Source organism: Manis javanica, chromosome 9 (assembly GCF_040802235.1).
Source record: "Manis javanica isolate MJ-LG chromosome 9, MJ_LKY, whole genome shotgun sequence".
NCBI lineage: Eukaryota > Metazoa > Chordata > Mammalia > Pholidota > Manidae > Manis > Manis javanica.
In genome coordinates, this window is record NC_133164.1 from 91,798,466 (window position 1) to 91,812,810 (window position 14,345).

General features: G+C 38.6%; 2 protein-coding genes across 13 annotated transcripts in view; one reads left to right on the plus strand and one right to left on the minus strand.

Moving 5' to 3' along the window:
- TPGS2 (tubulin polyglutamylase complex subunit 2) overlaps positions 1-14,345 on the minus strand; it is a 149,989-nt gene that overhangs the window by 79,524 nt on the left and 56,120 nt on the right. For all 12 annotated transcript variants that reach the window (XR_012121199.1, XM_073212971.1, XM_073212973.1 and 9 more), the window contains 2 exons: positions 2,878-2,965; positions 732-860 (listed from right to left, as the gene is read on the minus strand). Coding sequence is in view for 11 of the 12 variants with exons in the window: in XM_073212971.1 (XP_073069072.1) it covers positions 732-860; positions 2,878-2,965 (217 nt within the window). In the remaining variant the exon portion in view is untranslated. The remainder of the gene's footprint in view (positions 1-731; positions 861-2,877; positions 2,966-14,345) is intronic.
- On the plus strand, positions 2,988-10,241 carry LOC118972465 (SKA complex subunit 2-like). Its single transcript, XM_073213320.1, is given in 3 exon segments — positions 2,988-9,796; positions 9,837-9,967; positions 9,970-10,241. Coding segments are annotated over 3 exon segments (471 nt in total). The 5' UTR covers positions 2,988-9,728.

Sequence of the window (14,345 nt, forward strand, 5' to 3'; positions counted from 1 at the left end):
TTGCCCTTTGTCCTTACTCCTCTTTTTCTTTCCTGGATCATAGCCTTGAGGTTTGGAGGTAGAGCCTGCATTCTTCAACTGTAGGGATGAAAACCATACCCAAAGACTGGTATAAAAAAGGAAGTCAGAGGAAGACTTTATCACTGATTTTCTCAAGCAGCTCCACCAGCCAAGTCCCAGATTTCTTGTTGTGAGAAAATAAGCCATTTAATTTAGACATTGTATTTAGGTTTCTTTTATATGCAGACAAACACAATTCTGACTGAATAAGTCCTTACTTATACCCAGTGGTTCATAGCTTTTAGCAGCCACTTGAATAATAAGCCATTTCAATCAGAAGTGGCAAAGAACCTGGAGGGATGCAGGGGAACAGCATTTAGACTGCCATGTTCCTGGGAACCTCCTGACACTAAAACACTGAGTACAGTGTAACCTCTACCATTCATTTACCAAGTATTTCCTAAGTGCCTACTAGGTGCCAGGAATTGAAATACATGCTGGAAAGAAAACAAAGATCTTAACCTCGGCATTTCTTTCACAAAAATTTCTTTTGTTAATATATGCTTTTTTCTTTTCAACCTGACTCCCATGATCCTGACAAGCCAATGAATGGTAAGGGTTTTGGTTTGGGAGGACATATCACAATGCCACGTCTTCCCATGGCTTTCAGTTTTATAACAAGGAAATAAGCAAGGTGACTTCTAACTCAAAGCAGAAATTCCTTCAAGTACCTTCATGCTCATCGTCCTCCAGGTCTGCCAGAGTTGGTGCATTAGGGAGTGAATACATGGAAGACTGGCTGAGTTGAGTCAGTTTTGTGATGCTGTTAATTGCCATGCTGCCCAATGGAATGGTGTTTTCTATGGAACAAGAAAAAGGAGAATTCAAGTAGTAACAACTATGGTCATCATAAGTTACTACAGCTCTGTTTGATTCCAGAGCTGAGGAATCTGATGGAGAGTGGAAAGAAAAGGATCAATGCACTATATACTCCAAAGGATAAATGTGCATGCAAAAAAAGCAACTGGGGTCAGAGGTGAAGAGTCCCTACTGTATGTGTTAGGTCAGAGTATTGAAGAAAATTTAAAAATGGAAAAAAAGAAGAAAATTTAAAACTTTAAATTAAAAAGATTTTAAATGCTGAAAAAAATTGAAGAGCAAAGGACTTATAAAAATGTTTTTGTTCCCTCTTGCCTCTGTAGGAAAGGTTATACTTTTAAAAGGAGTAAGAGCTTTGATTATATAATTGGTCCCTTCTACTCTTCTTGTTAAAAGCTCTCATGATAGAAAATATCTCCCCCCCCTACTTGTCATTGCTCCTTACTCAGTAGGGAGAATTTGGCAGCCTTCTTGTTTGGTTCTAGTCTTCTGAGATTAGGGTGTAAGAAAGAAATAGGCAGACTGCATATTTTCCTTATCTGTTACATAGAATCCTTGTGATATAGGATGTTGGACACGGGATGGCACAAAAGACTCAGAAATCTGACTACTGAAAAACTGGAGTGGCTGAAGGCAATAAAAGAGCTAGTGTATACATTACAGAATGTTCAGGAAAAGACCACTACTGAAGTAAACATCAGAAGGTGTTTGTGCTTTTTTTTGCTGACTTTAGCCATCCAGTAAAGAATGGGTATGGTAATGGGGATAAAGAGAAGATGACTGTGATTGGATTTGATTAGAGAATATATTATAATGATGAAAAAGAACTTGTTCACATAACTTTCGTGAAATGTTTCTTTTCTGAGGGAGACTTGTGAAGGGCTAGACTGTCTCCATGATGTGGGCTAGGGAAAGTCTATCAGTCAGTCTAGTCTCTGTCCATTCTCTTTTCCTCCAGACTCCAAAGGCCATGGCTGTGTTACAAAGTAGGGCTCTGATAGTAAGGATGGTTTCTAGGCCATTGGAGGAAATGAGTCCGAGCTAAAAATTCAGGCTAAGTGCTCAGTGGGTTAAGCTATATAAGAAGTGCCTCTGGTCAGCTGTGAGAGACAGACAGGGAGTCTTTGGGAATTGTCAAAAAAGGGAACTAAGGAAGTTGTAGCAGAGGCAATGAAGGGGAGAACTCAGTTCTGCAATTTACTATGCAATAGAGGTTACTGCTTTCCTAGTGACTGTGTGGAGGATGGCAGAGTGGCTTCCAAGGACCAAAGCAGATCTAGGCATGTGACTGGAGTCCAGATCCAATAATGGCCTCTTGGGACAGGGAAATCTATGCCAGGAATGGGTAGGACTCCAGTGGCTACAAAATTTAAAGGAAATCATCACTTAAATGTGCAGCACTGCCTTTCATGTGTACACAGCAAGCACAGTCATTGACATGTATCAAGTTATGAGCTCTGACATCTGCAACCCAAACGTCTGTCCTTAACTCATTTAATACTACAGATGACAACATGAGAACCGAGGCGGTTGGTGACTGAGGCTGAGGAGACGTGCTGGAGTCTGCTCTGTGGTACAGCCCTGAAGTTTTTGCCATGCTGGGAATGAAGGAAGGAATCTCAGGACGACCAGAGGCAGTCACTTCAGTTCACTCTGAGGAGACTACTCTGAGGTGGAGTCTTCAGAAGTTTTAAGTTTGAGCTGGCACAGGGTTTTTGTGTAATGTGATGTTTAAGCCAGTCCACTCCAGTAGGAAGCCTCTAAATTAAGCTTCCAATTAAGCACTGGCTGAACTCTGGCACAGGGGGTGAAGTGGGTGGTAGGTGAAGCAATGATAGTATATGTTAGCTCTGGGAGATAATCACAGCTTTTGGACACCAAACTTTAGGAGATCCCCTGAAAATCATCCAGATTCAAATACACCAAAGTTGTAAAGGTCCTCAGAGTTGTTTCATCCAACCTCTCAGGCAGGGAAATGTTCCCCTGCAGCTGACTCACCATCCAGCTTCACACTCCATGTCATGTGGAAGCCATTGGTCATCAGGTAAAAGTTCTTCACATCCTCAGGTAGCATGCAGTTATTTTTCTAGAATCATAAAGTGACTGAATGTTAGGTCAGGGTCAGGGAGGGACACAGACCTATGCCTGAAAGAAACGGAGTATACTCTTGACTATATTTCAGACCCCCAAAATGGGAAGACTCTGAAGATTATCTACAAAACCCTACTAGACAGTTCAAGATGGTGAGGCCCTGAATCACTTCCTCCCGGAGACACACCAAAACCAGAGCTCCATATGGATGGAACAATTTCCTCTGAATGAAACCCAGAAACTAGCTGAGCAACTTCTACATTTTGGGGGATTGAAAAACCCTAAAAAAACACACTGAAAGGGGTAGGAGAGACTGAGACACAATCTTGTCACGAACCACACCACAGGTGTGATAACACACAATCAGAAGGAAACTCACAAACCCAATCTACTCCCTGAAGAAGAAAGTATTTGAATCCCACATTTGACACTCCAACTTTTAAGGTCTGCACCTGCTATGAGTTCCCCAAAATCTAGCTTTGAAAGCCATCAAGGCTTGCATCCACAAGAGTTAAAAGAATACAGCAAACAGAGAAATAGTTCCTAAAGGGAGTAGACATACAGATTCACCCACTCCAGGGCTCATTACTGAGGCAGCCAACCGAAAAGTGCCTAGACTTCCTGTGAAAGAGGCTTATATGCTTCTTTTAAAGCATCAGTTGGAGAGGCATGTATCTAATTTAACATGAATCTAGGGGCTGACTGAAATGTTCTCCAGAGGCCAGGGAGGCTGGCTGGCATCATCTTCGTGCTCCCCGCTGCCTTGCTCTGGGTCACCGGTATCTCCTGGAAAGGAACTTGAGCATTCATCTGATGCTCTGGCTTTTGCAGCTGCTGGCCAAGGAACACACCCTTGGATTGCTTGGCTCTAACCGCCAAGGGCCTTACGTTCCCAGGTCCCACAGGGCTATAACAGACAGAGAAACAGTTCCTAATTGGCTGTCTCCACAGGGCACAGTGCACAGGTAGCAGAATGAAAAGGACAGCCTTTCTGTGAAAGAGACCTGTATTATCCTAAAACCAGTGGCCTAAAGATCAGGCTTCTACTTTGACACACATCAGGGGCCAACTGCAATACTCGGAAGACCAAGGAAGCCAGTGGCTGCCGTCTTTGCACTATCTCTTTGCCCGCCCCAGGTCACATGTCCCCATGAAAGGAGCTTGTGTAACATAATCTGGCACCCTGGCTTTTGTGGCTGTCACCCAGACGATGCAACACTTGAGAACCTAGCTCTGGCAGCCAGCAGGGCTTGTGTTCATGGGTTCAACAGGATGATAGAAAGCAAAAATTTTGTAACTGGTTATCACCCCAGAGTTCAGTGTAGAGTGAGCAGACAAAATTGTCCATATCTCAGTTTTCTTCTGAAAGAGGTGTATTTGCATACTTTAAAAGCTATTTCCTGAGGGTTCCAGCTTCTAATCAGCCTGTATCAAGGTGCTGATAGAGATCTTCCCCTTTGGGACACTGACAGACCTTGGCACACAGTTAACTAGTGGGAGCTACTAAGAACAAAGAAGGCTGCTTGGACACTCACAAAGATTTGAGACAACAGAGAGCTAGGGCAGGGTTCAAGGACAAGATTAATTTCCCCCAAGAGACTTTCCTTCAAGATTGGGAGAGGTGGCTGTTTTATCTTATGCATAGAAATCAACTCAGAGAGTCAAGGGAAATGGAACAGTAGTAGCAGCAAATGAAAGAACAAGATAAAACCTCAGAAGGTCTTTAATGAAACTGAGATAAAGTGATTTACTTGACAAAGTGTTCAAAGGAAGAATCATTAAGATGTTCACTGATCTTGGAAGAGAAATGGATGAACAAAGTGAGAAGTTCAACAAAGAGAAAGAAAATATAAAGTAGTGACAAAGAGAAGTCACAGAGCTGAAGAATACAATAACAGAACTGAAAAATACACTAGAGAGATTCAACAATAAACTAGATGAAGTGGAAGAAGGATCAGAGAACTCAAAGACTGGACAGTGTAACTCATTCAATCAGAGGAGCAAAAAAGAAAATAAAAATGAAAAAGAGTAGAAATAGTTTAAAGGACTTATGGACAACATTAAGTGGACTACCATTTGTATTACAGAGGTCCCAGAAGGAGAAAAGAGAAAGGGGCTGAATATTTCCTTAACCTGGGTAAAGAAACACATATTCTGATTAAGGAAGCCCAGAGAATTTCAAATGAACTGAAAGACACCACACCAAGGCATATTACAGGCATACCTCTCTTTGCTTTGTTTTGCTTTACTGCACTTCAGGGATACCACACTTTTTACAAAGTGTTGAAGGTTTGTGGCAAACCCTGCATTGAGCAAGTCTGTGGATGCCATCGTTCCAACAGCATTTACTCAGTGTCTTTGTGTTACCTGTTGGTAGCACTTGCAATATTGCACACTTTTTCATTATTATCATATTTGTTATGGTGACCTGTGATCAGTGATTATAACTTACTGAAAGTTCAGAAGATGTTCAAATTTTCCAGTATCAAAGGATTTTTTCAATTACGGTATGTACATTGTTTTTGTAGACATTAAGCTTTGCACACTTAATAGACTATCATTAATGTAAATATAACTTTCATATGCACTGGGAAACCAATACATTTATTTGACTTGCTTTATTGTGATATTTGATTTATTCTGGTGGTCTGGAACTGAACCTGCAATATCACCAAGGTATGCCTGTATAATTAAATTGTCAAAAGTTAAAAACAAGGAGAGGATTTTAAAACAGGCAAGAGAAAAACAACTTGTTATGCACAAGGGAGCCCCCAAAAGACTATGAGCACATTTTTCAGCAAAAACTTTGTAGGCTAGGAGTGGCATGATATATTCAAAGTGCTGCAATTAAAAAGCTGGCAACCATGGATACTCTACTTAGCAAGCTGTACTTCAGAACTGAGGTAGAGATAAAGAGTTTTCCAGACAAGCCAAAGCTTAAGGAGTTCTGCACCACTAGATGGGCCTTACAGGAAATGTGATAAAGTGATTTAGTTAATCTAAAACAAAAGGGCGCTCATTAGTAACAAAAAACAATAAAGTATAAATCTCATTGGTTAAGGTAAATATATAGTTAATTCACAGTAATCTAATGAAATAGTAGTGAATCACTTATAAATCTAATACGAAGGTTAGAAAACAAAATATGTAAAAACAATTATAATTACAATAATTTGTTAAAGGATACACAAGATAAAAAGATGTAAATTGTAACATAAAAGCAAAACATGGAGGGTAACATTCCAACTTAAGAGTGTTACCAGCCTGAGCTAGAGCAGGGAATGGGACAAGGGTCATGCCATTGTAAAATCTACTTAGACTGTGAAAAAGGCCCAGTTTATCCTTAACCTATATGCTGTTCTTTCTCTTCTTCCAGCCCTTAATCAATTAAGTAACTTGATAACCAGGATGAGACAGACCTCTGGAGTATAAATGAACCTACATGGGTAAAGAATGCTGAGATCCAAATCAACAGTCACCTAAACAACCCTATACTTAAGACAAAAGTTTAAAGGCATTATGAATCACCTGTATACATCATGCCTTATGCCAACCCTTACCCAAAAGGCCCTATAAAACCCCAAACCCTAAACCCTTAAGTATGTCTCCTTCCTGAGGTTGCCTGCACTTCCATTTGAGTATGTACTATCCTATCAAATAAAATGGCCTGTTGTATAAGCCTAGTACACTTGTCTCTGAACTCTTTTTCATGATAAAGATAAGAACTCACCAACCTCACCTCTGGTGTTAAGTGTCTTTGTCACTTTGCTATTTCATTTAGATTTCTAGTCTTAACACTGTTTCTAGTCTCTTTTCCCTGTTTTATTACAGACCAGTAGCGAAGTGGAAGTTCTCAGAACATAATCTCATTCCATCCAGTGTGCTCTGCAGCTCCCCAAAATTCTGGGGTGGTAGGGATGTAATTCTCATGCCATGCAGGTCAAGCAGACATTGGGTACCAGGTGATCCTGGTTTTAGGAGTTGGCAAGGTATTTGCCCTATACCAAGCAGGGGCTCAATGAATTTTCCTTTTCTCCCTCTGTTCTTCCTTGCCCTCTACTGCCTGCATGGTTACTGACATACGCTTCCACTCTTGCTTTAATGAATTTCCTTCTTGCTGGCACTAGTCTGACCTAAGCAAGAATTCTTTCCTGATCGGAGTCAAGAGCCCTCTGTTGTCTGGGTTGAGGTTTCACCTAGAGCACTGGGAGAGACCTCCCCAGATGCAGCTGCCTGGCAACAAGTTCAAAATAGAATATTAACAGTAGGATGTTTTATGTTATCCTCTTGGTAACCACAAGGCAAAAAACTACAGCAGATACACAAAAAAATCAAGAAAAAGGAATAAGCATACCATGGTAGAAAATCATCAAATCTCAAGGGAAGAGAGCCAGAGAAGAGCAAAGGAATTATAAAACAGCCAGAAGACAATGAACAAAATGGAAGTAAGCCCATATCTGTTATTAATAACTTTAAATGTAAATGGAATCAAAACACATATTTGCTGATTGAACAGAATCAAGATGGTAGATAGGAAGATTCTCAACTCACCTCCTTCCACTGACACATCAAAAATACAGACATTATGGGGGGGCAGGACCTCCATGTGTATAATATCCTACCACATGTAGGTCAACACACCAAGGGTCCTCCCTGAGGACCAAGGGAATCAAACCCACACCAGGGACCCTTGTTCTGAGGACTTGAATTAGGAAGATGTGCCTCCATAATATCTGGATTTGAAAATCAGTAGGGTTTAATTCCAGGAGAGCTGGAGGGATAGAGAAAACTGAGAGGCCACTCTTAAAGGGCTTATGAACAAACTTACTTGGCTCCAAGACCCAGCAGATAGGTGGCAGATTGAAAAGTGGGCCATAAGTGATGGAGATGTAGTGACTGATTTTAAGGTATGTGCTGGAGGGCAGGGACCTATAGAACTATCTTCAGGAACAGAAGCAAAGGCAGGCATCATTTTTCTTATTGTTCTATCTAGCTGGCTGAGCACTGGCTGGTATCCATTTCTAACACTCTTATCTACCTTGCTAGAACTGTTTATCTTCCCTGTGTTCCTGACAACCTGCCCTGCCCAACTCACCTGTGTTCATATGTAACCCTCCAAAACAGCTCCCACCCTGCCACCCCTGGTAGGTGGCCTCCATCTGGGCTGACAATCCCTGAAGTACCCTGAGAGTGACAGCAGCAGTCACAGCCCAGTTATACCTGGAGGGCACAAGAAGCCTACACAGGGGACACCCCTGGGGCACGTGGTTCTGGTGAAGAGGGCTAACTATGCTTTTGGGCCCCACCGGACACCTTCTACATAAAGGCCACTCCTTCAAGACTGGGAAACATACCTGGTCTACCTAGTACAATGAAGTAAACACAGAGAGACAAGAAAAATAAGGAGTCAGAGGAATATGTTCCAAATGAAAAATAAGACAAAACCTCAGAAAAAGAACTGGATAAGCAAAATGAAATGGAGATAAGCAATCTACTTGATAAAGAGTTCAAAGTAATGGACATAAAGTGGCTCACTGAAAACAGGAGAAGAATGGAAGAACACAGTGAGAACTTCAACAAAGAGACAGAAAATGTAAAAAGAACCAGTCAGAGCTGAGGAACAACTGAAAAGAAAAACACACTGACATATTTTTGAATACCTACCAAAATACACTAATAAGGTATTTTAAACACTGAGGTAGGTTCAAGATTATGGTGTAGGAAGAGCCTGAACTCACCCCTTTCCATGTACACACTGAATCTACACCTGCATATAGAGCAATTCTTCATGAAGAAGTGAGTGCTGATTGAATAGCTTTTGCACAACAAAGGGTAGAGAGACCAAGAGAATGGAAGGAGAGATGGAGACATTGTAAATACAGGAATCCCACCTTCTATACTGGACACTACAGGAGGGAGCATTTGTGTGCACTTTTGCCTGCCTTATAGGGCACAGAAAAAAACTCAGTTTAAAGGGTAAGTAGAATCTAAGTGAAGGAAGCCAATTTACTAATACTAATTTACTAACAGAATCTACCAGATCTATTAAATGATGGGGTTATTTGCTGGAACTCTGTCCAGGACTGAAGGTGATTGCAAGTGACACTGTTTACATTTGCCCTCCACACTGAGAGCATAGATAAGAGCAGGGTTTAGGGGTGCTATCCAGCCTGCCACCTCAGGAAGACTTGGGCACCTAATCCACACTAGCTGCAGATATTACTCAAGGAAGCCAATGTCTGAATGTGCTCACCCAAACTTTAGCAGTACCACCAAGGCAACACCAGCATAGCATACACTGAGATGACTCTGACCATAATCCATTCAGCTCCAGCAGTCCTGTGTGGAGTGTCTCAGGACTGCCCTGACCCATGGCTACTTCAGCTCCAGCAGTCCTGCCATGTTGCCCACTGCTCTGATTGCCTTAGGCTCCCCTGCCTACGCCCACTTTGGTTCCAGCTGACCCACAATGGTGGCTCCACTGTGATGACGGCCCAGAGACCTCCAGCCCACACCACCACACCTACAGAAAGACAGCCAGAGCCACTAGGAATGATATGCAGTCTACATGGGATGTTTCTGTACAATCCTACTTGTTCAAGACCAGGAGAGTTAGCTGTTCTACCCAGTTCACAGAAACACTGAAGGACAAAATGAGGAGACAGAAATATGCTGCAAATAAACTAACAAGACAAATTTTCAGAAAAAGAACTAAACAAAATGGAGTTAAGCAATCTACCTGATAAGAATTCAAAGTAATGATTATAAAGATGATCACTGGAGAACTATTCAACATGGAGGTAAAGATTGATAAGCTGGAACGGACAACCATGGACCTTTAGAGGAGCTCCGTCTCATCAAAAAAATTTCCAGAAAGCTGACTCTGATCTGGATTACATTCAATACAGGCTGGAATATGAAATCAAGATTAATCATCCTGATTCAGCAAGCAAGAAAAATCCAGTTACACTCTTAAATGAACTGTCAGCAATAAATTCTTGATACAAACTTTGTAGGTATGATTTAAGCCAATTGCTGTTAAGCAGAAAAAGACTAAGAGCCACATTTATGCTACTTTCAATAAGACTATGATCATGATACAAGAACTACAAAAGCAAAAAGACCTAGAGGTGTCACCACTGACCAAAGAAAACTGTGGCAGAACAAGTAAAATCTTACATGTCACTTATGAAGAAATGGACTTGCAAAAGGGAACTCTAGTGGAGAAGAGATCAATTCCAGATTTAGAAATACATCTTATTAGCATTTAAAGAAATGAGAGGATTGTAAAGGAGATTTGGCTTGGATGACTGTATAGTGATACCTTCACAAGAGAGGGGAATATAAGAAGGGCAGATATTATATGAATAAAGTTCAGCCAAAAGGATGGAATGGAAATAAAGGGATTTAAAAAAATACATGCACATACACATAGTTTTGTAAACTCAGGAAAGGAAGCCTCTTAATGATATTTTATATCTGTTTTTGAAAAATCAGGATAACAGACATCCTGGCCTATTGTAAAAGAATATTTATGTACTATCAGTCAGAAATATGTGAATGGACACACTTAAGAAAGTAAAAGATAGAAAAAAATTGTATTATATATATATATAAACAAAGATATCACAGGATTTGAGAGAAGAATGAATTAATTCAGTGAGAAATTCAACAAGATAAAAAAGAACCAATCAGAGTTGAAAAACAGAATAACTGAAATGAAAAGAATATACTAGAGACAATCACCAGCAAATTAGAGGAAGGAGAGTGGTTCAGTGATCTGGAAAACAGGGTAATGTAAAACACTCAAGATGAACAAGAAAAAGAGTAAAAGACTAAAAAAGATGAGGACAGCTAAAGGGGCCACTAGAACAACATCAAGATACTAACATTTGTATTATAGACCCAGAAGTAGAAGAGAAAGTGAGAGGGGCAGAAAACTTATTTGAAGAAATAATAGCTGAAAACTTCCCTAACCTGAGGAGGGAAACAGATATCCAGATCCAGTAAGCACAGACAGACCCAAACAAGATGAACCCAAGGAGGTCCACACATAATAATTACAACTTCAAAGATTAAAGATAAAGGGAGAATCTTAAAAGCAGCAAGAAAAAAGCAGCTAGAAAATTATGAGCTGATTTTCCAGCAGAAATTTTACAGGCCAGAGGGAGTGGGATGATACATTCAAAGAACCGAAAGGAAAAAAAAACCTAAAACCAAGAATACTCTGTCCAGCAAGGTTATCATTCAGAATTGGAGGAAAGATAAAGAGCTTCCTAGATTAACAGAAGTTAAAGGGGTTCATCTACTAAACCAGCCTTACAAGAAATGTTAAAAGGACTTCTTTAATGAAAAAGAAAATGTCATTAACTAAGAAGTAAGAAAATAATAAAAGGGAAACATTTTACTAGCAAAAGCAAACATATAATAAAGATCACTTAAAAGCCAGTACAAAGGTTAAAAGACAAAAGTAATAAAATGAATTTTATCTAAAAAGTTAGTTAAGGGAGTCAAGAAATAAAAAGATGTAAAATATAACATCATATGCAAAACATGGAGAAGAGTAAAAGAAGTGCTTTTAAAATGTGTTTGAACTTAAAAAACCATCAACTTGATATAGAGCGTTATCTACTTAGTATGTCATAAATGAACCTCAGCATGACCAAAAGCCTAAAACCTGTAACAGATACACAAAAAATAAAGATAGGGAATCCAATCATAACACTAAAGAAAGCCATCAATCACAAGAGAGCAAGAGAAGAAGAAATGAACAAGATGTACAAAAACAGCCAGAAAACAATTACCAAAGTCAATAAGTATGTACCTATCAATAATTACTCTAAATGTAATTGGTCTAAATGCTCCAATCAAAAGACATATGGTGAGTGAATAGATAAAAAAAACAAAAGACCCACTGATAAGCTGCCACACAAGACTCACTTCAGACCTAATGACATAAATAGACTGAAAGTGAAGGGATAGAAAAAGATATTCCATGTGAATGGAAGTGAAAAAAAGCTGGGACAGCAATACTTATATGAGATAAAATAGACTTTAAAACAAAGACTATAAAAAGAGACAAAGGTCATAAATGATATGAGAAGGTCACAATGATAAAGAGATCAATCCAGCAAGAGGCTGTACTAATTGTGATATCTATTCATACAACAAAGGAGCAACTAAACATATAAAGCAAATATTAATAGACATAAAGGGAGAAAATGGCAGTAATACAATAATAGTAGGGGACTTTAACACTCCATTTACATGAATGGATAGGTCATCCAGACAGAAAATCAATAAGGAGACAGTGGTCATGAATGCTACACTAGAGCTAATGGACCTAACAGATATATACAGAACATTACATCCAAAACCAGCAGAATTCTCATTCTTTTCAAGTGCACACAGAACATTCTCCAGGAGAGATCACACATTAGGCTACAAAACAAGTCTTAATGAATGTAGGAAAAATGGACTCATACCAAGAACCTTTTCCAACTACAACAGTAGAATCTGGAAATCAATTATAGAAAAATAAAAAACCTGAAAAAAAACAAAAATGTGGAGGCTAAACAGCATGCTACAAACAACCAATTAGTCAATGAAAGAATTAAATAAGGTATAAAAAATACTTGGAGAATAATGAAAATAGCAACACTATTTTTGCATCTTTTGGGATTTTGCATCTTTGGGATGCAGCAAAAGTAGTTTGAAGAAGGAAATTTATAGCATTACAAGTATACCTCAAGAAATAAGAAAAATCTCAAACTAACCCTACACTTAAAGAAACTAGAAAAAGAACAAACAAAGCCCAAAGTTAGAAGAAAGAAGGACATAATAATGATCAGAGCAGAAATAAATGAAACAGAGATTGAAAAAAATGCAAAAGGATCAGTGAAACTAAGAGTTGGGTCTATGAAAAGATAAAAGTAATTGATTCACCTTTAGCCAGACTCATCAAGATAAAAAGAGGGGACTCAAATAAAATCAGTAAAAATTACAACTGACACCAATGCATCAAAAGATTGAACTGATTACTATAAAAAGTACATGCCAATAAACTGGACAACCTTGAGGAAATGGATAAACTCCTAGAAGCATACAATCTTCCAAAACTGAACCTGGAAGAAACAGAAAATCTGAAAAATTGCTAGTAATAAAAGTAAGTCAGTCATCAGAAAAACTCACAACAAACAAAAGTCCAGGATAGACGGCTTCAAAAATGAATTCTGCCAAAGATTTAAAGACTTAGAACCTATCCTCAAACTATTTCAAAAAATAGAAGAGGAAGGAAGGGTTCCAAATACATTCTATGAAGCCAGGATTACTCTGATACAAAATCAGAGCAAAATACTACAAAAAAAAAAAAGAAAAAAATACAGGTGAATATCCCAAAGAACACAGTTGCAAAAAGCCTCAGCAAAATATTAGTGAACCCAATTAAAAAATACATTAAAAGAGTCATTTGCCACAACAAGTGGGAATTATTACAGGGATGCAAGGATGGTTCAATATCCGAAAATCAATGTGATATACCACATTAACTAATGGAAGGATAAAATTGTATGATAACCTCAAAAGTTTCAGAAAAAGCATTTGAGAAAATTCAACACACACTTATGATAAAAAAGCCTTGGCACAGTGGGCACATAGCAAACATACCTCAAAATAATAAAGTTCATTTATGACATGCTCACAGCTACCATCATACTCAATGGTGAAAAGCTGGAAGCTTTTCCTTTAACATCTAGTACAAGACATGGATACCTACTTTCATTACTTTTATTTAATACAGTATTGGAAGTTCTAGACACAGCAATTGGACAAGAAAAAGAAAATAGAAGCACCTAAATTGCTAAAAAAAAGTAAAATTCTCATTGTTTGCAGATGACATACTATACATAGAAAACCCTGAAGAATGACCAGAAAATTTTTAGAATAAATGAGTTCAGTAGAATTGCAGGATGCAAAATTAATACACAGAAATCTATCACATTTCTATGCACTAATAACAAATTATTGAAGAAATTAAGAAAATAAGGTGAAAGAAAACTATACTCTGAAAACTGTAAGATACTGATGAAAAACACTGAAGACAACATAAATGTCCTTATGGGTTGGAAGAATTAATAGTTAAAATGTCTATGCTATCTAAAGCAGTCTACAGATTCAATGCACTCCACTCTCTATCAAAATATCAATGGTTCAGATATCAAGTTTTTACAGATAAGTATTTAAAAATTCATAATAATTACTTTTATACATAAATTACAATTCTGGAGTTTGAAAATTCTAAATATCAGTGTCCCCATATTAAGAAAAATGGAACATAAAGAACTATGCTCGCAAAAAGAACCATGTAAGAAATTATC